The following is a 22,563-nucleotide window of genomic DNA, read 5'->3' on the forward strand; positions in this document are numbered from 1 at the left end:
TCGCGGTCTGGGTCATTTCATGGACTGCCAGATCCAGCGGAGCGTAACATAGCAATACAATTGAGTTCAATTTCCTGAACTCTTTTTCCTGCGGGAGCGATGTCCTTGTGGAGATACACCAAAGGCCCTCCGGACCGTCGACCATAAGATAGATTAGCACCGGGAGTTCGAGCGGGCATACACGTGAAGCACTGGCAGACATATAGTTGATCGTATATTCTCTATATGCAGTCTATTTTTCATCGGTATATACAGGAGTCAAACGTTTGAACCAGCCAGCTGGTTCGAATGTACATCGCGAGGAACGCGACATACCTCTCTTGCGTCGTCGGGCATCGTATTCCAGATAACCTGGCGCACCTCGACGCCAACTTGTTCAATAGCATCCATAGCCCATATCACATCAATATGCTCATACCCCTCGATGACTTTTGAATGCACAAGCTGTACATGAGGCTCGAACCCATCTTGAAAGCGACGAAGGAGTCGACGCCCATCCACGAGTTCGTCGGATCCACCGATCCAGAACGCAAACGGTGGCATTCCGGGTCCGAACCAATTATCTTGCCTTTGAGCGCCAAGAAAAGGATCCTGTGCACGATCTCCAGCTTCGTCAGAATTCCCCTGGAGATTGCTTTCTGGTTCATCACGTGTGGATAAGATGCATCGATGTTTCGCAAAGCTCTCATTTCCTAACCACCAGCGCATGGATTCTGAGCTGACATAGACCGGTGAAAATTGGAACATGCGGTGGCGTAGATCACGCTCCCAGCGCGCATCTGTCCACCCAAAAAGAAAGGAGAAGACCCAATAAGCCAACGTACCGTATAATTTAGGATGCAAAATATCTCGTGCACTCATCATGATCGGTATGAAGGAGTGGATCCCGAAAACCAATCGAAATGATTTAGCGGAAATGCCATGCATGAAGCGAAAATAGGGATTATGCACGAGTGGACCAGCGTATGCAGCTGGTGCAAGCGCACAGAACACTGAGATCCGCTGACCGAGTTCTGGCCTGTGTTCTTTTGCCAGAGCGACAAATGTTTCAGCGGTCCCTTGTGAATGGCATACAAGGCCCAGTTTCTCGAACCCGGTCTCGTACAAAACCCTCGAAGAGAACGCTGCGAGATCTAGAGTCCCGAGGTGTCGAATATCCCAGGCCCACATGCGAGGGTCTGAGGTAGACAGTGTGGTATGCTCTGGATTGAGCCCACAGCGGTTATTTCCAAGCCAGACATCATACCCAGACTTGCATAAGAAGAAGGCCAAGCTGTCGTCATCATTCGTACAAAATGTGCCAGCACTTTGAAGAAGTCCGTGAATGAGGAGAACGGGGTAGCGACGGTTTGCCTTTGGGGTCTCCAAGGGGTTTCGCCTTGGTTCTGTGAATATAGTCGGACCTCGGGCCTCCCTCTCCTCGTCTGACAACGCGGTATATTCTTGGGGGTTGTAAACATGCCAAAGAGTAAGTATAAAGCCATCCTCAGTCTGGACTCGGAAAGTCTCAATGTCTAGGCCGACCCGTCGAGCATAGTAGGCAGCGTCGCAGACGATGGGGTCCTCCCCACCCTCCAACGGTGGACATTCATCTGAACCTTGTTCCTCATCCCCATCCCTCTTATGTTGTCTCAGATTCCATTTCTGCTCTGACTCTGCTCTTGCTTGCCTCCGGGCTTCCTCTTCCTCGCGGAATGGCCTTCTGACCTCAGCACGTCCACCCAGTCGAGAGATCGTACTCGAGATACCCAGACTTGCTGTCCAAATCAATGCGCTCGTAAAGATAACCGTCAGAAAGGTCAATGAGAGGGTAAAGGAAACGGCCTGGATAGCGAAGTATCGAATCTTCCGAGCGAGGGTCGGCGTTTCGTAAAAAGGGAGCGGTGGGAAGAGGGGATGATCAGGCGAAACGACGGGCAGAACAAGGTTGGCCAACTGAGCCTGCTTCTCGGCGACAGCAGCCGAGTCTAAACCCACGGCTGCCTTATTGGGGTGTGACAGCAAGGAGGGTTCGCCGCCATACTCGGCAGATGCGGAGGATGCATGTTGGGGTCCAGGTTGACTTGGGGTCCCTGCCCGCATACGTGCTTCGGGGGTTCGCATAGGTAGGGAGACCGAATTATGCGAGAGTTAGATTATTAGTGCAGACCCACCGTCACGCATCCTGGCCTGTCCACGAGTGGTATGAGACGAGATGCGGGGAGGGAATACGCTGTGGAGGCGCGATTCACATGCCGAGGCCGCTTGGGCCCAGGCACAGGGGCACGCACGTGACGAATCACCAATCATAGAAGACATTTTAGAGTGGGCCGTATATATGTGCATACTGACCTGGGTCGAATGGATGGAAGTCGACATGACCGTGAGTCCCGTTCCGCATGGTGTAATTATACCTCCCAAACTTTCAGGCCGTTCAGGGCAAGCTCTGTGACGGCTACAGCTACTGTTGCCGCGAACATGCTGGGCGATGACTTGAAGTTGGCGGCAAGGATAAGCCCTTCAGATGACCAGCCAAAACAAAGCTCCTCAAGATAAGATTACTCCTCAGGTTGTAAAGAATCAATAGCATGCAATCTCAGACAACTTGAGACATGAAGTACGCATCCTGAGAACGAGATATTTTTATAGTCAGATAACCGGAAGATTGAGACCGTGAATGACGGATGCAATTCTTATGTCTATGCACTATATTCGCTATTTTGGTAGACAGGACCTACCAGCGCCATATCAAAAAGAGATAAAGAGTAAGGACCACCTGAGCAACAAATATGAGGGAGCGAGAAATTTCTTTAAACATAGACCCCACCTTTTGGGGGAAGCCGTAGACGCGAGGACGATACGATCCCTTGTCTTTCGAACTCGAGGCATAATCTGCTCGAGCTGTACCCCAATAAGCATCGTGCGAAGGCTTGGCACTAGAGGTACGAGGGAGAGCGGACAGCCCACCGCGGCTGGCCAGGCCAGCGGCGGCAATGGTGGAGCTGGACGTACCGGAAGTCTGGTACTGGTGTGTGGGGGCTGGGGAACGTTGCTCGGAGAGAGGGAGGAGTGAATCATAGGAGTCTGAGGGTTGAGGCGTAAAGCATGATCGGTACACGGAGTTGATGACAAGGATAGTGACACTCAGTCCGAAGAGATAGGCATAATGGATGAAAATATCCAGCTGGTCTGGGAGGAGGCAGAGGTGGTTTTGTATGGTTGGTGACGAGCTCTGGGACTGGCCGGTTTCTGGATCAATTGGATTCCATAGACTTGTCAGCAAGAAACCGGGTTGGCGGACACCCATCGCCCATGAGAGACTCTTCACGGTGATTTCATTCGGTGAGCCATTGAATTCTCGGTGAACAACCTCACAGTAGTCATGATCATCCCCGGAATAGACTTGAGCGATGTTCGGACCAGCCCTGCTCACTAAACCAGTGGAGATAGAGGGTGTCAACACATTCTGGTATTGGTAGCCACCGGCAACTGTGAGCGCATTCCGCTCATCTTCTTCTAGATCACCTGGAGAAGATGGCGGGTATTTCTCACGAAGGGGTCCACAAGGGGTTCCAGGCTTGCGATAAAGGGGGACATGGGTAAGAAGAATAGTTGGGAAGGGAACAGATGTAGGTTCGGCGGTATCGTGAATCACCGCGTCCGTGGCATCGGCAATACGATGATCGAATTTTGTCGTCGCATCTGAAAGATGCTTCAAAAATCGCAGCTCCTCAGTCTCTGCCTTAGCTCGATGTGCGGGCATATTGTTGAGGAAGTCATCAGCATCTTTCCAAACCGGCGAGGGCTGGAATTCCATCTCTGCTGGCGGAGTAGAGCTTCCCGTCTTGGGATCCGGCTGATCCATTGCGCTCAAAGACGGGGTATCAACTGACACGAAAGTGTGATTGCCGATCACATCGACGCGATTGCTGGGGCCAAAATAGCTCTGGAAGCGTCGGCGAACGGGCTCTTGAATGCCGTAGCCAAATCCTAAATCATGATTGCCAGGCAGACTAGCGAGTAACTTGCGGCCTCGTCCATCCACCGGCGGCTCATTACCTTGGACCCATGGATCCAAGAAAATCTTCATGAACCGAGTATATTCCTTCTTCCAGAATGAGTCGTCAATGTCTTTATAGCGTTCCTCCGGGCTGACTGATGTGTCTGTCGCCCATTCTCTACCTCCGTCGAAGAGGTCACCAAGAAAAAGAACCGTGTCTGGCCCGAGGTCTCTTTGTATTGAGTTGAATGAACGGCGCATATATTGATCTGTATACTTGACAGTCAAGGTAGAAAGCGGCCAGGGTCGGTCGGGGTAGGTATGAGGATCAACCAGCTGGGGATCGGCGATGAATGCAACGTGATGGGGGGTAGCCCCTTGAGGCTGGACGGATAGGCTTGTTAGTTGAGATCTCACAAAGTCATAGAGGTTCATTGCGCAATGCCATGTGGAAGACTTACCCATCTCTCCCAGCTCTCCAAAGACAAGCATTGGTGCTCTCTTGGAAGACAGTGCGTTCTCCCCACCATAGTGTATAAATCCAGATGATTATCACCGCATTGGGGACAGTGAGTATCTTCCTCAGCACCAAGCGTGCCAAGCTTCGTGAATCATGTCCCTCGAATGACAGCTCTCGTCTCCAGGCCGACACCTTCTCCGCAATCCATCGCTTCGCTAGGCTCGGTACGCTTTCCCATGGGTCATCCAGCTCTGAGAAATGAGATGAAGGCGCATATGAAGGAAGAGAAGATCCGCCGGTATTTCGTGGGTATGCGTAGCTCATGGTTGGCCCCGCTGGCTATTATGGATTGTGCCCGAACAAGACGTGGGGAAGTTAACGAAAAGAGCGACACCGCATGCTTTGGCACGCGGGAAAAGAAATCAGGCGCTTCAGAAAAAGAAAAAAGAATGAATAGTGAAAAACGGAGTCCAGAGAAGAAGAGATTTATTTCATTTCAACATTCCGGGGTGCTCGAAACAAGGGGCCAACTGGGCACATTCGAGGCGCAAGCGTCGATCAACGGGCCAGATCGGTCACGTGCTTATCGATAAAAATATATCAGCCTCGTACCTCAGGGGGAAGACCCGGTTAGGGGGCTTCTTGCGCCATGTGTTTCAAATCGTGGCAATGTCTTGAAATAAAAATGAAAAATCTGCTCTCTACAGTTAAAAAGGACATTATTTCCTTAGCACCGTTATCATTTCACTATCAACACTCCAATACTCCAATTTAAACCTCTCAAGCCGCATCCGGACTAGTCTATTACAGGACAGATAAAAATACATGCACATGGGTCATTAATGCCAGTATCATAATGATGCCGCCAACGCGGGTGCAAAAGAAAGAGCGGAATGAATACCAAGGCATTCAACATACCGGACGGGTACGCATGGGAAAGAGTGGGAAGCCATCTATGGATAGACGTTTTGGCAACACCCTAGGACTCACGAATGAGCTACTCTGGGCAACAGGATCGCGTCTGCAAATCAAGTAGGCTTTTTGGGCAGCATTGACCACCCTGGGCACAGTTATCATCGCATTCAAGTAGACAGGCAGTGGGGTCGGCATCGCGCAAGCTGCCAGCTCGACTCGGCTGGTTGGGCTCGTCTGATTCCCGGGACGACGAAGGCTGGTTCATGTTTGCGCCATCTTCTGTGTCACTTTCGGGGGCAAATTCAGGCTGGATGGTAGAAGAGTGGATGCCGTAGGCGTGCAGACACCTGCGGATCTGTCGAGCAAGACGCATGTAACGCTCAGAGCCCTCGCCCTTGATCTCAGTATCAACCTGAATATGGATGGAAGCCACGACCTTGGTGTCGCTCAATTGCCAGACGTGGAGGTGGTGAGATCCGATAACACCTGGGAGACCTTCGATATCTTCCTTGATGTGGTCAACGCTCATTCCTGCGGGAACAGCTTGCAAAAGAATACGCGAGGCAGCCTTGCAGAGGGGAATGGCAGATGCAAGAATAATAACTGTGATCACCAATGAAATACCCGGGTCGACATAGAATCGCCACTCGTAATCAGTCAGCCAAATGACCAAAGCAGAGGCAATCACACCAATATTGCCAAGCGCGTCACCCATGACGTGCAGAAAGACTCCGCGCATGTTGAGATCATGGCTATGCCCACCCTTTTGACTCTTAGGCTTCGGCTGAGCATGGTTGTGGTGTTTATGGACATCGTCCTCCAAACGTGGAGGGACCTTGAACGGGGCGTCACTTTCGTTCGTGTAGTTCGTTTTGCGGTCTCCGTGGCGAAGCAGACCAGACGTTTCAGTGGGAGTTTCATCGTCCCGGCTATCAGTGTCCGATGTCTCTTCGTTGTCGTAAGAGTCACGGCTAGCAGCAATGATGTCCTGGCGCATCGTCGCTGGGTGGACATAGATGTCCTCCACGTTGGCGAGAGCGGATGTACTGTACCGCCTTGAGCCTCGCACCTGTGACTCGGCTGTACGGCGTCTGCGAGATCGATCGGCGGAATGCGGAAGACCAAGCCGGTCCGCGGCGTCTGACGCACCATTCCCGTGAGTCTCGTCAACTTCGTGACTATGATCGTCACCCTCGTGTCCAGTCTCCAAATCCTCCTCGCCATGTCCGTGGGAATGCCCGTGTCCGCCGTGGGAGTGGTCGTGGAATAGGGCTAATCCGACAATGTTGGAGAGCAAACCAAAGCATCCGACGATGCAGACTAGCTTGGGATTCTGAACTTCCTGAGGCTCAACCAATCGCTGAATCGCGTCCATGACGATTGACACGCATAGAGCGACCAAGAAGACACCGTTGACGAGAGCACCGAGCGTCTCTGCTCGTTGCCACTGCAAGACCTTCAGCTGCTGTTCGTGCCGAGGTTATTTTGCGGGGCGACTCACACCGTAGGTATACATTTTCGAGTTTGTTTCCTGGTTGGCGACCTTGACGGCCCATAGACCCACGAGTAAGGAGAGGACATCATTGAGCTATATTATGTGTCAGCCGCAATTCTGTTGACAGGAGACGGGCTCGTAGGGATATGCTTGACGTACCATGTGAAAGGAATCGGCGACCAGGGCAAGGGAGTGGACAGTGTACCCTAGAGGGAAGCTGTGTCAGCCAAAGCGCGGGGGCGAGCGAGCATGGATTTCAGTACCGGTGATCAGCTCCAGGAGGAAGAAGGCAGTATCGATAACAAGCAGGATGATGATCCTGTTGGTCTTGGAGAGGCCCATTGTGAATAGTCGCTAGGTGCTTGCGGTGTGCTCGGGCTGAGCTCCGCAGCAGGGAAAAGGGGAATAAAACCTGGTGTTACACAAAGACCTAGGAGGGGTTGAAGGAGGGAAAAAATGAGGGAACGATTTCAGGTGGAGATATGATGTGAGCGGAGAGCGTAACGGTAATTGGGGATATTCCTCCGTTCTGGCCCGGGGTGGCGTTATGACCGAATGCGGTACTCTGTCGTCTAGGGATCCTCCTCCTGGAAATTTCCTCCCGGGTACTCAACGCTGCTTTATAGGGACCTCCTGGGAATCCTAGATTGGCAGCCCGCGCCTTTGTTCTAAAAAATCTAATCCGAAGGGCTTTAGCGAGGCCCATTCCCTGCAGCGCCGTTTGAGTTCCCCACTTGGAGGTTCTGCCATTCAGACCAGCCCAGCACCCGATGAAGAAGCTGCACTCCACTGGCCCGAATTCCGCTTTTGCGCTCGAGCATTTGATCGCCAGATGATCTGCTGGCTTTCTCTGGCTCGTTCCCCAGTCCAATTTGCTAATTGACCCCTCTCTGTGTTTCTAGAAGGACGCGCTGGAAGGTATGCCCTTGTGTGTTGTGTGCTCTGTTGACTGTGAACCTTTCAACCCGTCGGAGCCGAAGGCCTGCAGCCGCTAACGACTTTGGTCCACCGAGCAAATTTTTCTCTCCTCGGGGCCATATCTAAAAGCTCCTAGCCAAACTTTAACGCCACGAAATAGTTAGGCATCCAGTATTTACATCATGAGAGATTTTGAGACCCCCATCCCAAAAAATAGCAAATTCTTAGCGAGGTACACCAGTTTCCAGAAAACAGAAGATAGCTTTATAGCAAGAGACTGCATATTTATTGACTGTCTCAACTTGGCGGCCATCACGATGTGCAGCGTTGTTCGACTGCGCAGAGAAAAAAAAAAAAAAAAAAAAAAACAAATTCCCCTCAAGTCGATCGATCGATCGACCCCGCCCGCTGCGGGGCGTATTAAGCCTCTATACTCCGTCCACGGGTACTCCGTAGTTAGTCGCCCATTAAGGCTGGTCGACTACTAAGCGAACCTAAGTGGGCTCCATAGTCAGAACCTTCTCACCCTGCCGCTGAACAAACTCGCCAGCCAATTGGGAATCTATACTTCTGATTCGACCAATATCGCTGTGATCTTGACTGAATCAAAGCACATCAAATTCAAACTTGTTAATAATACTGCAGAAGCACATCTTATATCATACCGGAATTCGTCCGACGTCCATTAATGACCAAGGGCGAGGATGCGCCTTGTGGAGTCTCCTAAAGAATCGCTCGGCGACGGTCCGTCGACCAAAGCAGCGACGCCATCGATGAATGCCTTTCCCTGGGTGAAATCCTTTCCAGGTGCCATAATGATATCCATGTCAGCCTGGCCGGCCAAGATCGCCCGGGTAGGGTTATCATCGAAAAGCCCTCAACGCACCCGCTTTAACAGCATCAGTGATAGTGACTCCTTTGAAACCAAGGCGGCCCCGCAGTTCGCCTTAAATTCAGGTACGGCTTAGTCCTGATGGATGCTTGGCGTCAAGTCGGGATATAAAGACCCAGAGTTCATCACCATATCGACTCCCGCTTCATCTACAAAGTGGACCTCGCCGAGAGTGAGATTGATCTAGGAAGTCGTCTGCTTCGCGATACACGCCCAAGACGGACACAAGGTTGATGTTCAAGTGTGCAGGCTTTGGCGGCTTGCTGCCTGTCTCTGTGGCTATGCTACCGAGATTCTTGGACTCGCCAACCTGTTTGGCATTCGTAGCTGTTCCACCAGGGAGACGCACTACTTCGGCACCTTCTTGGTCGGTCATGATCAACAACGGGTAGCCAGAATATGAGACACTCTGCTTGTAAGTATTCTAATCATCTGCGAAGATAGAAGGGAAACTATCCCACCACATTCTCCCCAAAAATAATGATACCGCCGACTTTCCCTTGAGAGATCAGGTCATGACGTTCGGCGGGAGGCTGAGCTCCCGGGTAAGAGGAGATGATCTGGTGCCTAGTCTGTACCGAACGTTCAGCTTTCTTGGCAGCATAGCTAGCACGGATGACGGATGATAGGGAGCAAAAATGAAACATGTCGATCGCATGTTGAAATTGGAGCTGTTTGATGACCCCGCTATGTATTGGAGGTGACTCTGTCAATTACAAACCAAACTCGCATATTATTGACATTTTGGGAACCCGTATCATGACCCGCATTACATGTGTGAGCTGCACCCAAGGTTCCATGCAGGTACAACAGGGTGTTGTTACATCGATCGACGCCCGCTTACCCTTCACGGAGCGGCCCCTTAAATAAAGATACGAGGGTGTAATCACCATGCATCGTTCAGGATAATGCATTTAAGGTTGGAAATCAAACCAAGTATTGTCTGCTTCCTACGCTCCTATTAGCGCTATTCTTATGGGGCTTCGGCAGGCTGGAGCTCCACTCACACAGCATGGCATATAACTGGATAGGTCCGCAACTTGTGTTAACAGCGGTCTTCTCAAGACCCTACCGGTCAAGCCACGTGGGGGGCTCCAACTCTATCTGGAAATCATAGCAGTGATACTAATTTCGTGTCATGTGCCATTCGTCAGGGGAATGGCTCGTCCTAGGATGCGACATCAAAAGGGCCTTTCCAAAGAATTTGAGCCGGGCATTTTCTCCTTATGTCTCTCATGCCGCCACCTATCTTTCTGGTAAAATTCTGTTTGTCATGCTTATGAATTCTTACATTCTATGGACGCCTGCGGATCCTGTCTATCGATCACCAGGGACAGACAGACCGGGCGTTGTGTGGCTGATAGGCAGCCAATGGAGTGTCTCAATTAACGAGAAGGATCCCCCACTTAGCCACAGCCAGTATATGCAGAGTGGGACGATACCAAAACGTCCAGCCATATAGCATGACAGCGGTCATATCAGTGGACAGGGAAACACAGCCATTGATTGGGAGTCCCGCTCACACATTCCCTCAAATGTGGGGGCCTCGAACTGATCGAGCCGCGATCTACAGTGCAATACGAGGGATCTTCGATCAGCCATGCTTGTCTGCAGCAATCAATCTAGTTTGAAACGATAGTCCAGTATTATAAGGCCGGCTGTGATTTGCTACTTGGGCTGATATCTGCTCTAGCTTCACTGACGGTCCGCGTCCAGGGGTGAGGTACTGAACATATAAAGCGCGTGTTTTCGAGTTGGATCTCATATTTCACTTCTCTAGGACCAATCTCCCACGTCAACGCTTGAGACTGTCAATATTGAGGACCAACATGAAGTCCACTCCCGTCATCATTGCTTTATGTATTGCTAGTGCCATTGCTGTTCCACACGTAAAGCGAGCAGCTGTCAACTCTGGCACTCTTGACCTCATTGGCGAGCTTGAAGGCTTCAGGAAGAACTTCTATACCGACAGCGTCGGGCACACTGCCATTGGTAAGCATCATTATTAACTGTTAGGCCCTAGTCACATTCAGGACGCTGACAAATCTAGGCTATGGCCACGACTGCCAGGAAAACGGAGACTGCAGCAGCATCCATGCCCCATCACCGAGGCCGAGGGCAAGAAACTCCTGGCTCATGACCTCCAGACGTTTGAGAAGTGTGTTTGCAAGCTGCCCAATGCCAAGGATTTGAATGCCAATGAATATGGAGCCTTAGTGAGCTTTACGTATAACTCAGGATGTGGTGGAGCCGATAAGTATTGGAGCACTGCCATGTCGGAGAAGAACTTCGAGGGCATCTGCCAGGCTTTGCCGACTACAAATACTCTGGGTGGCCAGCTCAACAGCCGTCGGGCCAAGGAGGGTGCGTTCTGTGCTTTGCCTTCGAACACTACCTCTGGATGTTAGGTGCCTCGTCGGGTTGAGCATCGTGCGGCCTCCCGAGTCTGGAGCAATAGCGAAGTTGGCGAAGTATGAAGCTTCTATAGATTACCAATCGTATCTGTCTTCTTTTCAGGGTCCGGGTACCCGTGCACTGCCCCGCATGTAGAGCAACACCCCCGGTGGACAGTCTTCGACAAATAGCCTTCCAGATCCAGATCGCGCGCCAGGTTGAGCGGAAAGCCCCGTCCAACGAGCGGTGCCATCCACAGCCCCACTACCAACAACTTCTGCAATAGGAAGTTGTTCGGCGAATTTCTTGGCCGGCGCATGGCCAACAAATCGAAAAATCTTATAGAGCATCTATTGAGCATTTCGGCCATAGCTTCGTGAGAAAGTTCGAAGTAGAACGAAGATATTACAAATATAGGGTTGGGGCTGTCTCGGCCTTCTTAAGCAAGAAAAAAGCCTCTGTCGAACATGGATTGAATTGCAAAAATCCATACTCCAGCATGAAACAAAGCACGCAGCAGTCAACCGACGGGCATATCCAGCAGGAGCCAGATCTTGAGCAAAACGCGGGTACATTAACCTCCGACTTGGACTTGGAGAAGCTCGGACGAGAACGGCCAGCATGCTTCTCAAGCTTAGGATCCGAGCTAGCTTTTTGCTTTTCGGTTGTGATGTCCCAGATACTGGCGGTTAGCAAAACCCCCCTTAGCTTTCGTGATATCAATCCGTTCTAACACCAAGAAAAGGAATTCTACATCACAGGATCTAATGTCATCACACCAACCCTTGTGAAAGAGCTAGATATCCCAGAAGCTTCTACGATATGGCCAGCAACAGCCTTGTCGCTTGTCGTCACCTCTACATTGCTCATTTTCGGTCGCTTGACCGATATGTACGGGGCATATGCGATTTACGTTGCCGGTGCCATCTGGCTCACCATCTCGTCTATTCTGTGCGGTGTCTCGCAGACCTGGCTGATGCTGATCATCTGTCGAGCATTGCAAGGCCTAGCTCTCGCCGCTCTTCTCCCATCCGGCATCACTATCTTAGGTAGCACTTACCGTCCTGGCCCCCGCAAGAATCTGGTTTTCAGTGTCTACGGCGCCTGCGCCGCTCTGGGATTCTTCGCCGGTTTCTTCTTCTCCGGCGTCTGCAGCGAGTTTACGACGTGGAGGTGGTACTTCTTCGTCGGCGCCATTCTATCTGCAATCACCGCTGTCTCATCGATTTTCTCCATCCCTCGGGATTATTCTGAGAAGCGAAGCTGGGGCATTCGCATGGATTGGATTGGCCTTGGTCTCTCTGTTCCCGGTGCTACATTCCTCGTGTTTTCTATCGCAGAAAGCTCGTTTGCGCCTCAAGGGTGGAAAACACCTTATATTCCCCTTTTTCTGATTCTGGGGGTTATCCTGTTAGGGATCTTTACATATGTGGAAGGATGGGTAATCTCCAATCCTCTTCTGCACGGGGATATTTTCCGCGTGAAGTATATGACGCCCTTGACGATCGCATTGCTCTGTCTATATGGAAGCCTGGGGATTTTTCTTCTATATGGAGTTTTTTAGTAAGTTGGATCCCTACCCCTCTACGGTGGCATGGTAAGTTAGATGGCGTTACTGACAAAACGTGCAGCATGTCCGAGATAATGGGTGCAACGCCTCTCCAGATCGTCGCATGGACAGTACCAATGGCGGTCGGAGGCCTGATCCTCTCCGCGACCGGTGGTTTCATACTTCACAAAGTCTCCGGAACACTCCTTCTCTTGATTTCCTGCCTCGGGTACGTAGGATCCGGGTTGTTATTCGCCCTGATCCCCGTGGGTGGAAACTACTGGGCGTATGTTTTCCCCTCCATGATCTGTGGCACGATTGCGATCGACATCAGCTTCAATCTCGCGAATATCTTCATCACGACTAGCGTGCCGAAGGCTCGACAAGGCAGGCGGGTGCCTTGATTTATTGTACGATGCACATGGGGATTGCTCTGATGCTTGGATTTGCGGACATTGTTCAAACGCAGACAGCACACCTCGGTCCTCGTAAAAGCTACAAGGCTGTCTTCTGGTTTGAGACCGGATTGGCTGGTTTTGGACTCCTCTTGGTCATATTCTTCGTACGAATCCGCCACGCAAAGAGTGAGTTGACACAAGATGAGCGGCAAGAGTTGGAAGAGGGAAGAACTGCCAGGGAAAACACCACTGGCGATGTATAATTTCATCATGACAGTATTAGTACATAGCAACACCCTAATCTCAAAGCCAAATTTTTCACGTTCCGGATGTTTTTTGGTTAGGAGTCTGGGGATAGGTGTCCTCTCCGTAAGTTGCGTTTAGAGTGACAGCACCCACGATATTGTCGGATTCTAACCTAATCCAGGTTTCAAGGATCCCCTCTTCGAGATCAGACTCTCTTACGAGGATCTGCCGAGACCCGCGGATCCAGTCGCCATATCCTCCATACCCTGTATGCTGCCCAAAGCAGATATGCATCCCATTTCCCTTGAGCTCCATCCCGGGGATTTGGCTGTCCCATTTATAGCACCACGTGTTACCGTGGTCATGACCTGAGAAGAGACCCATCATACCAGGCGTCTCCACTAACGCCTGCATAAACGGCACGTCCTCTCCACTGTAGCCACAGGAACTCGAGTACCTCTGGTCAGGGCACCAGTACCGTCCTTGTCCAGCAAGGAGATAATCATCGTTAAGCCCCGGCTGCAGATGGGGGTCTATCCCGACCTGGTCTTGCGCCGCAAGCGATGCATTCGTGGGGAGATGCACAAAGGCAAGCGACGGGATGTTCCTGCGCCATTTCTCCACCAGGCGAGCGTTGGCCTCTTTAAACCAATCCACGACACTGACATCCACCCAGTTCGGTTGCGCGACGAGCTTCCCGTCGGAGTTCAGCTGCTGGAAGTATGAGCCTCCTCGGCTATCGAAGAACCACAGGATGAGTTCCGGCGCGTGCTCTTGCTTATCATCGCCTGACCCATATACGGGAAGAAAGTAGTTGGAGACACCGGCTTGCGCCCCAAAAACATGCTGCTGTGTTCGGCAGTTAGTCCACTGCTGCTCACGGGCTAGCAACGCTTCCCGCGATAGGTTGTAATGGCTATCGTGGTTGCCGTACGTCGACGCCCAACTGAGGCCGCGATCAAGTAGCGGCCCTACAATTTGATCGACGTAGAGTGTCGAATTCTCAAGGAATGTGTTATCTCCTGTGATCAGATCGCCGTTCAGCACGACCAGGTCTGGTGTTTCAGCATTGAAGATTTTGTCAATCACTCCAACTGATTTGGCGTCATTTGCGGGACCCCAGGCATCCCAGGCATCTTGATTTCAATCAGCATGGTTACGTTGCATGTGTTCCAAAAAGCAAGCATACTCTCGCCGAAGTGCAGATCCTCCAGTATAGAGATTTGGAAGGTGCCATCCTGGGCGAACTTGAGCGGCGTCAAAGGTTCTGGTGGCGGTTGAAAAAAAAATTCCAGACCAAAGCGCCGCAAGGGCCGCTGTATACAAACTGTTGTCAGTATGCTGGGAGGTTCCGAGCGGAGTTCAGGTAGAGAATCCGACGGGGTTTTGATGACGCCGACATCAGAGCGGAAAGGGGCTCGCGGGGGATAGACTCACACGCGATGGGATCCATCCCACGCCCTGTGCTACCTTCAAGTCGTAAAGCTCTGCGCTGTATCAGATAACATCAGGTGAATGTGACGATCGTGGTCCGATGATTCCGTGTTGTTTAAGTTCAGGTCCGACCGCGGGGATCGCCGCGTTGTAGCGGGAATGTGAGCTGACAGGGATGAGTGGGGAAGGGTCACATCATCACCCAACGTTTGACTTGCTGGGGTTAAATCCGATCTACAGCGGTCGTGCATATTCCTTGCTGGAAGGGGATTTTCTCCTCATCATATTCCTGACTAACTCAAAATAGAAATTGATTAAGCCGTTAAAATGCGCTGCGCAGAACCCTAGCAAGGTTCTGCAGAAAGCTTCCATATTACGAATCCATCTGTTGGAATTTTGGGTCTAGCAAACAGCCACTTCTTTCTTCTCGACTCTGAAAAACAATATCAATTCGCGAACTCTAGCCGCAAAGGGCTTTGATGTCGGTAGGCACATATGGCGTCATGATGTCGATCAAGTCATCGATACTGACCCAGTCAAGCTCACCGTGAACAGTCTTGACGGGATGACCGCTGTAAAGGACTCGGGAAAAAAGAGATCCAGTGGCATTGGTTTTCCTGTAAGAGCTTAGTAGTCGATCCCAACTGGCCAGTTACCGCGGGGCCAAACTTACCAGATTTCAAAAGCGATGTTAGACGCCATCCCTGGCCATCGCAGAGCATCAATGCCAAGAGATCCAAGAACAGGCCCGATGTCTCCATCGTGAATAAAATTATGGACATAGTCGAGCGCGGAGGTGCCGTCGCGCACCGCCTTCAAGCGAGCGACGATCTCCCCAATGAACAGCCCCTCGACAACTTGAATATACTTCGCAACATAAGGATTTGTGCGCCAGTAGTAGTTCCATTCCCAATCACCAGCACGGAAGACCTCTTCTGACATCTGCTCGGTCACGCACGCAGACGAGTTAGTCACACTACAAGGAAGCTTATAGCCATTACAAAGGCGCGCCTGGAAGTTGTCAGAGAAATGATCGAAGGTGCTTTGCCAGTCACTTGACGTGGCACCCAACATGGATCCAAGCCGCGCGCGCAGCTCTGAGGTGACCTTGAGATGCTCCTCCCACTCGTCGGTGGCTTTCAGCTTGGTCAGAGTCGATGACACGGCGCTACAAGAGTAGCCCTCGTTCACAGTGTCTACAGATGTGACCATCTGATGAAGAGGTAGAGCACCTCCGTACTCAGGCCAAATGCCGCGAAGGACTGCACCGGCGGAGGCTTGGGTCAAGGCCGAGTCGCTGGAGCGGAACCAGGCACGGTCGTTAGGCTCATTGGCAATCAGACCGAGCTTGTCACCATATACGCTCCACAGATCTTTGCCGTGTTGAAACCCATCTTGGATCCCACCGATAGTAATCTGAGGATATTGGCAAGAGCCATTTACGCCCGGGGTAAAAGGGTCGGTTGGGTCTTGGTATGTCTGGGCATACATAGGAATTGGCTGTATGCCATTGTCATGCGCGGGTCCAGCATACAGATAAGGCCGCACGTTGTCGCAGTTATACGGTTGGTTCTATTCAAAATAGTTAGCTTGCCATAGACTTAAGCTTGTGAGAGTTAACTCACCTCTCCACCCGGGAGAATGTTGTAAGGCGAGCGCCGCTGGTGGCGCTGCAGATATTCTAGGTATACCAGCTTTCCCTTGACAGAACCTCCAGCGACCGGCTCAGGCAGCTTGTATTCTTGAGCGCGTGGATGCGGCATGGAGCAGTAATCGTAGGTCCCGTACGGCTTTCCCTGGGTTGGGCCATTTGTGGGTGCTTTGTAAATTCCGCCGTATGTACCGATAGAGGAGTTTGAGATGTACGTGGTTTTGTTAAGATCGGGCGGGTAGAAAGTATCCCAGGGGCTCTCCATCCAGAGACCAGCCCCCAGAATCAGCCCAGAAAAGGTTGCGCGCATGCCAAATGCGACCCCCGCAACCAACAGAGGCGATCTGAAGAAAGAAGACCAGTTCTCTATCCATTTTCTCTACTGGAATGCCTCGCGTCGCTGTCGGCAAAACAGGGGGGCTAGTTTCAATGGTAGCGGCTTCAGCCACCTCCACTCCCTTGGCCACGTGCGCCAGATGAGCGACAGGACTGTTCCAAGCTCTCAGGTTCAGCCTGGAATTGATTCACATTGTTGTATTTCGAGGATATAGAATCTGGCAGGTGGAGTCTACACCGCGACTCAGGCAAGGGAGGTTAGTATTTTGCCGAGGGGAACCATTGCAATACTGCGGCCCGCGGGCCTCAGGGGCGCGCTTACTAGGGTCGTGAAACAGTCATGATGCATATACTTGTGTAGTTTATTGGACTTGGCCTCCAACCACCTCATCATTCTTCCAGTTATATCTGCCCAACTACATTACGGATCCGAGATCGAGTCGCAATGCGCACTCTGCCGGTCCGCCTGGCCGTAATGGCCTCCCCCCTGCTCTCCTTGGCTCAGGCTTCTTTGGCTGATTTCGCTCTGGAGAAGGTCCTCGGCGATGCTTCTCAGATCTTTGGTCCCTACATTAAGAACGCTACCCGCAAGACTGAGTGGATGAAACACTACAATGATGATACCTTATTAGTCCATATGAACATACCAGGAACTCATGACAGCGCGACGTGGAACTACACGCAGGCGACCCAGGATGCATTGCTCGGAGTTACAAGTCTCAACGGTGTGACCGTCCCAGCGCCTGAAACATTTCGCTGTCAACAGCGATCGCTCATTGACGGGCTCAACAATGGGATCCGGGTCTTTGATCTGCGCTACGCATTCGACCCGACCAACAGCACTCTGGTATTTTACCATTCCCAGGCACTGCTCTCCCAGATTGCCGATCTTCAAAGCGTCTTGTTCGGATTCTACCAATGGCTTGATGACCATCCGTCCGAAGCTGTTTTCTTGTCTCTTCAGTATGAAGGCTCGACTGCAAAGTATGCAGCCAACGACGCAGAATTGCAGATGCGTCTCTCCGACACTCTCACCAATTCAGCTGCCCGTCGGTATCGGTACTTCGTTCAAAGAAAAGGGCAGCTCGGGACCCTTGGTGAAGCGCGTGGGAAACTGACTCTTTTTCGCCGCTTCGATCTTGATCAGCTGCCCGCTTCCTACACCGAAGCACTGCCGGGCCTGCACTTTTCGCCCAGTCTATGGACAGATAATAGCCCCGATATCACCTTGACTTATGACACGGCGAAGAACCTGACTGCGCATATCGAAGACTATTACCAGCCACTGACCCCGTCTGACGCGTCCGCTACGGAAGCTATCACGTGGAAGTACAATGCGACCACGAAGAATCTGCTGTTGGCTGCTAGCCAGTACCCCGATGATCTTTTCTGGACATGGGCTTCGAGCGAAGACACCGAGAATTCTCCTCCGATCTGGCCGCAGATAATGGCCGTCGGGAATGGCTCCTCTACCCCCAAGGGTGGGGTGAACCAGCAACTCCTCACGTTTTTCAAGGAAAATCCGCACAAGCGCATGGGGATTGTGATGTTTGACTATTCTGATCAGCCAAGCGATCTTATTGATACTTTTCTCAGTATTTGATGGTGTCTTTGGTTAGTTGGAAATTCCGGTGGAGACTATTTAGAATAATGAACTTTTCTTGCAGAAACCCCCTACGTCAAGAACAAGTAGTATCAGCCGACACAGGTTTAAGGTTTAAACAGACCAACCTCCTGATTTCCAAGGTTGGGAATCCATCGGGGCATAACAGAATTGTGTAAGCGGGATAATTCCACCGGCTGTTCCGAGAGGAACATATAATCGCCCCGATCGCTCGGCTGATCTACAAGCAACCGCATCGATTGAAAACGAAAGCCTCGGCTCCTTATGAAAAAGCACCCATAGGGCTGGATTTCCACGTCACGCGGCCTGGCGGACCCTGGCGGACCTTACGCAGTAAGAACGGCCACCGAAAAGCCGGGAAACCGAGGCTCTGACATCATCGATAGTTCTAGCTCTGCCCACAGCTACCCTGAATGATTTTTCAGACTAAAAGACATTCGAGTGCTCAATTTCTCACTTTCTGCTCCCATCCCGCCCTCAAATAGATTTTCCACTGGCACGGGTGGTGATTTTTCGTGCCATCGGATCTGCGAACCATGTCCTCGGCGGGAACCGCCCAGAGGGCCCCCGAAGATCATGACGGCATCAAATCTGGCGACTCGCCCAAGAATGCTGGTTCCGCCCGCCCCAATTTAAAACAATTTCATGGCGATGGCTTGGATACGGGCGTACGGGTACTAGGTATGAGTCGCATTTCGACGTTACACGGTTTGACCATTTTCTAAATGCCCGACAGGCGACGGCCGGCTTGACATCCGGATCAACGAGCGCAAATCCGGCATCGCAAGCCTCCTCGCCCATTTAAAACCGCCAGAAATAGCATCTGATGATGTCGAGCAGAAGGAGGACAGTCCAGATATAGACGGGCTGGCTCGCGATTCGCAAGCTTTTCCGCTTCATCTCAACATCGTCATCCAGGTGATCGGTTCGCGAGGAGACATACAGCCGTTCGTCGCGCTAGGCAAGGAGTTGAAGTCGAAAGGACACAGAGTCCGACTGGCTACCCATCTTTCCTTCCGAGACTTTGTACTAGACGGCGGACTTGAATTTTTCGATATCGGCGGGGATCCGGCTGAGTTGATGGCATTCATGGTCAAGAACCCTGGCCTCCTGCCCGGTGTCGAAACAATTAGGAGTGGAGCTATTAGGAAGCGCCGGCGCGAAATGAAGCAAATGATCGACGGGTGCTGGAGATCATGTTTCGAGATGGGCGATGGCACTCAGCTCCACCAGATCAAGGAGGACCCATTCAGCGACGCGGTGGACTACCGGCGCAGGCCGTTTGTCGCTGATGCGATCATCGCGAATCCTCCCAGCTTGGCCCACATACACTGCGCGCAGCGCTTGGGGGTTCCCCTTCATATCATGTTTACGTGCGTAGTATCCCGTTCTCTAACTTTTTCGAGAATATGGCTGACCAGGACCTTAGTATGCCATGGTCACCAACCCAATCCTTTCCACATCCACTTGCCACCATTAACCATCAAGACTGCAAGCCGACGGTTGCGAATTTCGTGTCATACGCCGTGGTTGACATGATGGTCTGGGAAGGGCTCGGTGACATTGTGAATAAATTCAGAAAAACAGTCTTATCGCTGGATGGGTTGGACAGTATGACCGCACCCAGTCTGATACATCGACTCAAGACACCCGTTGCCTACCTCTGGTCCCCCGCTGTCCTGCCAAAACCAAGTGACTGGGGTGACAACATTGACGTCTGCGGCTTCAGCTTCCTGCCCTCCAAGGCAGACTATACGCCATCCGACGAGCTCGACAGATTCCTCAAAGCCGGGCCAATGCCAATCTACGTTGGATTCGGCTCCATCGTCGTGGATGACCAGGTGAGTCTCACCAAGACGGTATTTGAAGCAGTTCAGAAATCAGGACAGCGTGCCATCGTCTCCAAAGGCTGGGGAAATTTAGGTGTCGACGGGTGGATGTTCCCGAAAATATCCTTGTGATCGGAAGCTGTCCCCATGATTGGTTATTCCGGCAGGTATCTTGCGTGATACACCACGGTGGCGCTGGTACAACTGCCGCCGGATTGGCACTTGGATGCCCGACTATCATCGTGCCTTTCTTCGGAGACCAGCAGTTCTGGGGCGAGATCGTCTCGCGGGCTGGCGCGGGCCCACTGCCGATTCCCCACAAACAACTTACGGTCGACAAGTTGACCGATGCGATCAAGCAAGCCCTTGAGCCTTCTACCAGAGAAAGGGCCAAGGAGATCTCACGGAAAATGGAGAAGGAGTCGGGCGTTCGGGATGGAGTGCGCAGTTTTCATCGGCATCTGGATGTGAAGCGATTACAATGCTCTATCTGCCCATCCAGGCCAGCCGTTTGGGATCTCAAAAATACAGAGATAGGACTCAGTGCCTTTGCAGCAGCTGTACTTGTCGAGATGGGCAGAGTGCAGCCGGACGACCTGGTTCTGTGAGTCAAAATCCTTTTTGCAAATTCCACACCAAAATACGTTTGTACTGATCTTATCATAGTCACCGCTCTATGGAATATGACACTTATCGCGATCCAGTGGGACCGTTGAGTGCCTCTGCGCAAGTGTTATTTGGCGCTATCTCGTACTTTATGTCAGGACTTACGAGCGTACCTGCTGAAATTGTGCAGGAGGTTGTCTCTGCTGGTCGGGCCGTGGGGCATCCGCACCGAAACACCGATCCTCATTCTCGATGGCATATTCACAAGCATCATAATGAAGAAGAGATGGAAAGCGACGAGAGCTCTGAAGAGCGAAGCAACGCGCCGGCTGGTCCCTCCGAGGAGCGTTCTTCTGGTTCAGCTGGTTTAGAATCCCCCGCACACGAGCGTGACAGTGTAGGCGGAGAGACCCTTGAAATCGACCGACGGCGCAGTCTTCAACTCGAGAAACAGCCCACAATGGGCAGCGAGGTCATTTCTTCAAAGTCACACGGGGTTTTCTCCGAGGCGATCACTCAAGGCAATCGATTGTCGATGAAATTCATCAACTTGGTCATCTGGCTTCCTACCGATCTTACACTCAGTCTTGCCAAAGGGTTCCATAATGTACCGAAGCTCTACCATGACCCAATGGTGAAGTCGACCCCTCAAGTGACCGGGCTCCGCAGTGGATTCAAAGCGGCAGGGAAGGTGAGATTCGAATTCGATCCTGTATTACACTTTTCCGTACAATGGCTGACATTTACAGGAACTGCGAGACGGACTCTACTACGGTGTCACGGGTCTCGTGACCCAGCCTCGCTACGGGTACAAGAAGAGCGGTGCGAAGGGAATGATCAAAGGTGTGGGGAAAGGGGTTGGGGGGGGTCATCCTCAAGCCACCCGCAGGTGTGTACCAGACGTACTCTGTTTCATCTGTTGGCATGACCACCAGATTGAATCCCAAGACTTGGATAAATCAGCTAACCTGTTTCCCCATGTAGGACTCTGGGGGCTGGCAGGGTACCCGCTAAGTGGGCTACGCCGAAAGCTTTTGGACTCGCTGGGCAAATCCCAGGAGAATCGAATCATACTTTCGCGCATTGCCCAAGGGCTAGAGGAGATGCGAACATCCTCGGGCGACGAGCGGGCACATGTAGCTCAGAAGTGGGCCCTTGTGGAGGAGCAGCTCCAGCAAGCTAATCGCAGTCGGCGCTCGCGCAGCAGCAGTCATCGCAGTCGGCACTCGCGCAGCAGTAGTGATACACGCGATGCATAATGGTTCAATCATCAATATACCCAACTCCAGTTATCTGAAACGTCTCGCTTCTGAACTCTTAATTATACCACTGCTTTATTCGAATATTCCCCTCTATCCATTTCTTACATATACACCTACACCGAAATCGTCGTGTCTCGTACTGATAGAACTCTTCTTGATAAGATTATATACCTCCATGAAGATATGGACCCGACAAGACATCTGAGCAAGTTGCGAGGGCACTGGTAAATAAGGCTACTCCTTATTTGTCTTATAGCAGGACCAGGCCAAATCATAAGAGCTATTACGTAAGTCCCAGGACTTCCTCCAGGGCTCCAGGGCTGTATAACTAGATATCCGCACGGGTGCGGTTTTCGATTTCGCGTCACCCCAACCACCATCTTCCTTCCTTAAGACACCGGGTCTTCAGGCCCAAGACACTTTTGGCTCTACAACGAAGCGATGTTTCACAGTTTTCTTCGTCGCGCGCAAGGTTCCGCTTGTGGTAGATTTCGTTCTTCGAATCGTCGAGCTTTCTCATACGTGTCAACGCACCGAACCTTTCCAGCAAGTCTCTATCGATTTCAAATCCACCG

General features: G+C 51.7%; 12 protein-coding genes across 12 annotated transcripts; 6 read left to right on the forward strand and 6 right to left on the reverse strand.

Annotated features, from left to right (window-relative positions):
- Positions 1 to 258: 258 nt before the first annotated feature.
- On the reverse strand, positions 259 to 2,103 carry N7468_005796 (putative ab-hydrolase associated lipase; the record flags this gene model as incomplete). The annotated part of the gene is made up of 1 exon (XM_058475092.1): positions 259 to 2,103. The coding sequence occupies one exon, from the start codon at positions 2,101 to 2,103 to the stop codon at positions 259 to 261; it is 1,845 nt and encodes a 614-aa protein (XP_058330832.1).
- A 610-nt stretch (positions 2,104 to 2,713) lies between these two features.
- Positions 2,714 to 4,763, reverse strand: N7468_005797 (putative manganese ion homeostasis (Fr); the record flags this gene model as incomplete). The annotated part of the gene is made up of 2 exons (XM_058475093.1): positions 2,714 to 4,376; positions 4,441 to 4,763. 2 exons carry the CDS (start codon positions 4,761 to 4,763, stop codon positions 2,714 to 2,716), a joined length of 1,986 nt encoding a protein of 661 aa, XP_058330833.1.
- Positions 4,764 to 5,436: 673 nt separating this feature from the next.
- On the reverse strand, positions 5,437 to 7,191 carry N7468_005798 (cation diffusion facilitator family transporter; the record flags this gene model as incomplete). Its single annotated transcript, XM_058475094.1, has 4 exons — positions 5,437 to 6,801; positions 6,856 to 6,942; positions 7,009 to 7,055; positions 7,113 to 7,191. The coding sequence occupies 4 exons, from the start codon at positions 7,189 to 7,191 to the stop codon at positions 5,437 to 5,439; spliced, it is 1,578 nt and encodes a 525-aa protein (XP_058330834.1).
- Positions 7,192 to 8,471: 1,280 nt separating this feature from the next.
- Positions 8,472 to 8,735, forward strand: N7468_005799 (uncharacterized protein; the record flags this gene model as incomplete). Its single annotated transcript, XM_058475095.1, has 1 exon — positions 8,472 to 8,735. The coding sequence occupies one exon, from the start codon at positions 8,472 to 8,474 to the stop codon at positions 8,733 to 8,735; it is 264 nt and encodes an 87-aa protein (XP_058330835.1).
- A 69-nt stretch (positions 8,736 to 8,804) lies between these two features.
- N7468_005800 (putative glycosyl hydrolase) lies at positions 8,805 to 9,306 on the reverse strand (the record flags this gene model as incomplete). Its single annotated transcript, XM_058475096.1, has 2 exons — positions 8,805 to 9,083; positions 9,121 to 9,306. 2 exons carry the CDS (start codon positions 9,304 to 9,306, stop codon positions 8,805 to 8,807), a joined length of 465 nt encoding a protein of 154 aa, XP_058330836.1.
- A 1,182-nt stretch (positions 9,307 to 10,488) lies between these two features.
- N7468_005801 (lysozyme) lies at positions 10,489 to 11,067 on the forward strand (the record flags this gene model as incomplete). Its single annotated transcript, XM_058475097.1, has 2 exons — positions 10,489 to 10,651; positions 10,730 to 11,067. The coding sequence occupies 2 exons, from the start codon at positions 10,489 to 10,491 to the stop codon at positions 11,065 to 11,067; spliced, it is 501 nt and encodes a 166-aa protein (XP_058330837.1).
- Positions 11,068 to 11,552: 485 nt separating this feature from the next.
- Positions 11,553 to 13,006, forward strand: N7468_005802 (uncharacterized protein; the record flags this gene model as incomplete). Its single annotated transcript, XM_058475098.1, has 3 exons — positions 11,553 to 11,741; positions 11,799 to 12,616; positions 12,685 to 13,006. The coding sequence occupies 3 exons, from the start codon at positions 11,553 to 11,555 to the stop codon at positions 13,004 to 13,006; spliced, it is 1,329 nt and encodes a 442-aa protein (XP_058330838.1).
- An 11-nt stretch (positions 13,007 to 13,017) lies between these two features.
- N7468_005803 (uncharacterized protein) lies at positions 13,018 to 13,263 on the forward strand (the record flags this gene model as incomplete). Its single annotated transcript, XM_058475099.1, has 1 exon — positions 13,018 to 13,263. The coding sequence occupies one exon, from the start codon at positions 13,018 to 13,020 to the stop codon at positions 13,261 to 13,263; it is 246 nt and encodes an 81-aa protein (XP_058330839.1).
- A 55-nt stretch (positions 13,264 to 13,318) lies between these two features.
- On the reverse strand, positions 13,319 to 14,699 carry N7468_005804 (metallophosphoesterase family protein; the record flags this gene model as incomplete). Its single annotated transcript, XM_058475100.1, has 3 exons — positions 13,319 to 14,382; positions 14,436 to 14,663; positions 14,684 to 14,699. 3 exons carry the CDS (start codon positions 14,697 to 14,699, stop codon positions 13,319 to 13,321), a joined length of 1,308 nt encoding a protein of 435 aa, XP_058330840.1.
- A 441-nt stretch (positions 14,700 to 15,140) lies between these two features.
- On the reverse strand, positions 15,141 to 16,641 carry N7468_005805 (histidine phosphatase family protein; the record flags this gene model as incomplete). The annotated part of the gene is made up of 3 exons (XM_058475101.1): positions 15,141 to 15,297; positions 15,354 to 16,252; positions 16,306 to 16,641. The coding sequence occupies 3 exons, from the start codon at positions 16,639 to 16,641 to the stop codon at positions 15,141 to 15,143; spliced, it is 1,392 nt and encodes a 463-aa protein (XP_058330841.1).
- Positions 16,642 to 17,142: 501 nt separating this feature from the next.
- Positions 17,143 to 18,270, forward strand: N7468_005806 (phosphatidylinositol-specific phospholipase C; the record flags this gene model as incomplete). The annotated part of the gene is made up of 1 exon (XM_058475102.1): positions 17,143 to 18,270. The coding sequence occupies one exon, from the start codon at positions 17,143 to 17,145 to the stop codon at positions 18,268 to 18,270; it is 1,128 nt and encodes a 375-aa protein (XP_058330842.1).
- Positions 18,271 to 18,827: 557 nt separating this feature from the next.
- On the forward strand, positions 18,828 to 21,985 carry N7468_005807 (glycosyltransferase; the record flags this gene model as incomplete). The annotated part of the gene is made up of 6 exons (XM_058475103.1): positions 18,828 to 18,972; positions 19,028 to 19,664; positions 19,721 to 20,132; positions 20,288 to 20,724; positions 20,787 to 21,615; positions 21,662 to 21,985. 6 exons carry the CDS (start codon positions 18,828 to 18,830, stop codon positions 21,983 to 21,985), a joined length of 2,784 nt encoding a protein of 927 aa, XP_058330843.1.
- Between the last annotated feature and the right edge of the window lie 578 nt (positions 21,986 to 22,563).

The sequence above is a fragment of the Penicillium chermesinum genome, assembly GCF_028974085.1.
Source record: "Penicillium chermesinum strain IBT 19713 chromosome Unknown utg000004l:1.0-3345178.0:1.0-3348027.0, whole genome shotgun sequence".
In the NCBI taxonomy this organism is placed as follows: Eukaryota; Fungi; Ascomycota; class Eurotiomycetes; order Eurotiales; family Aspergillaceae; genus Penicillium; species Penicillium chermesinum.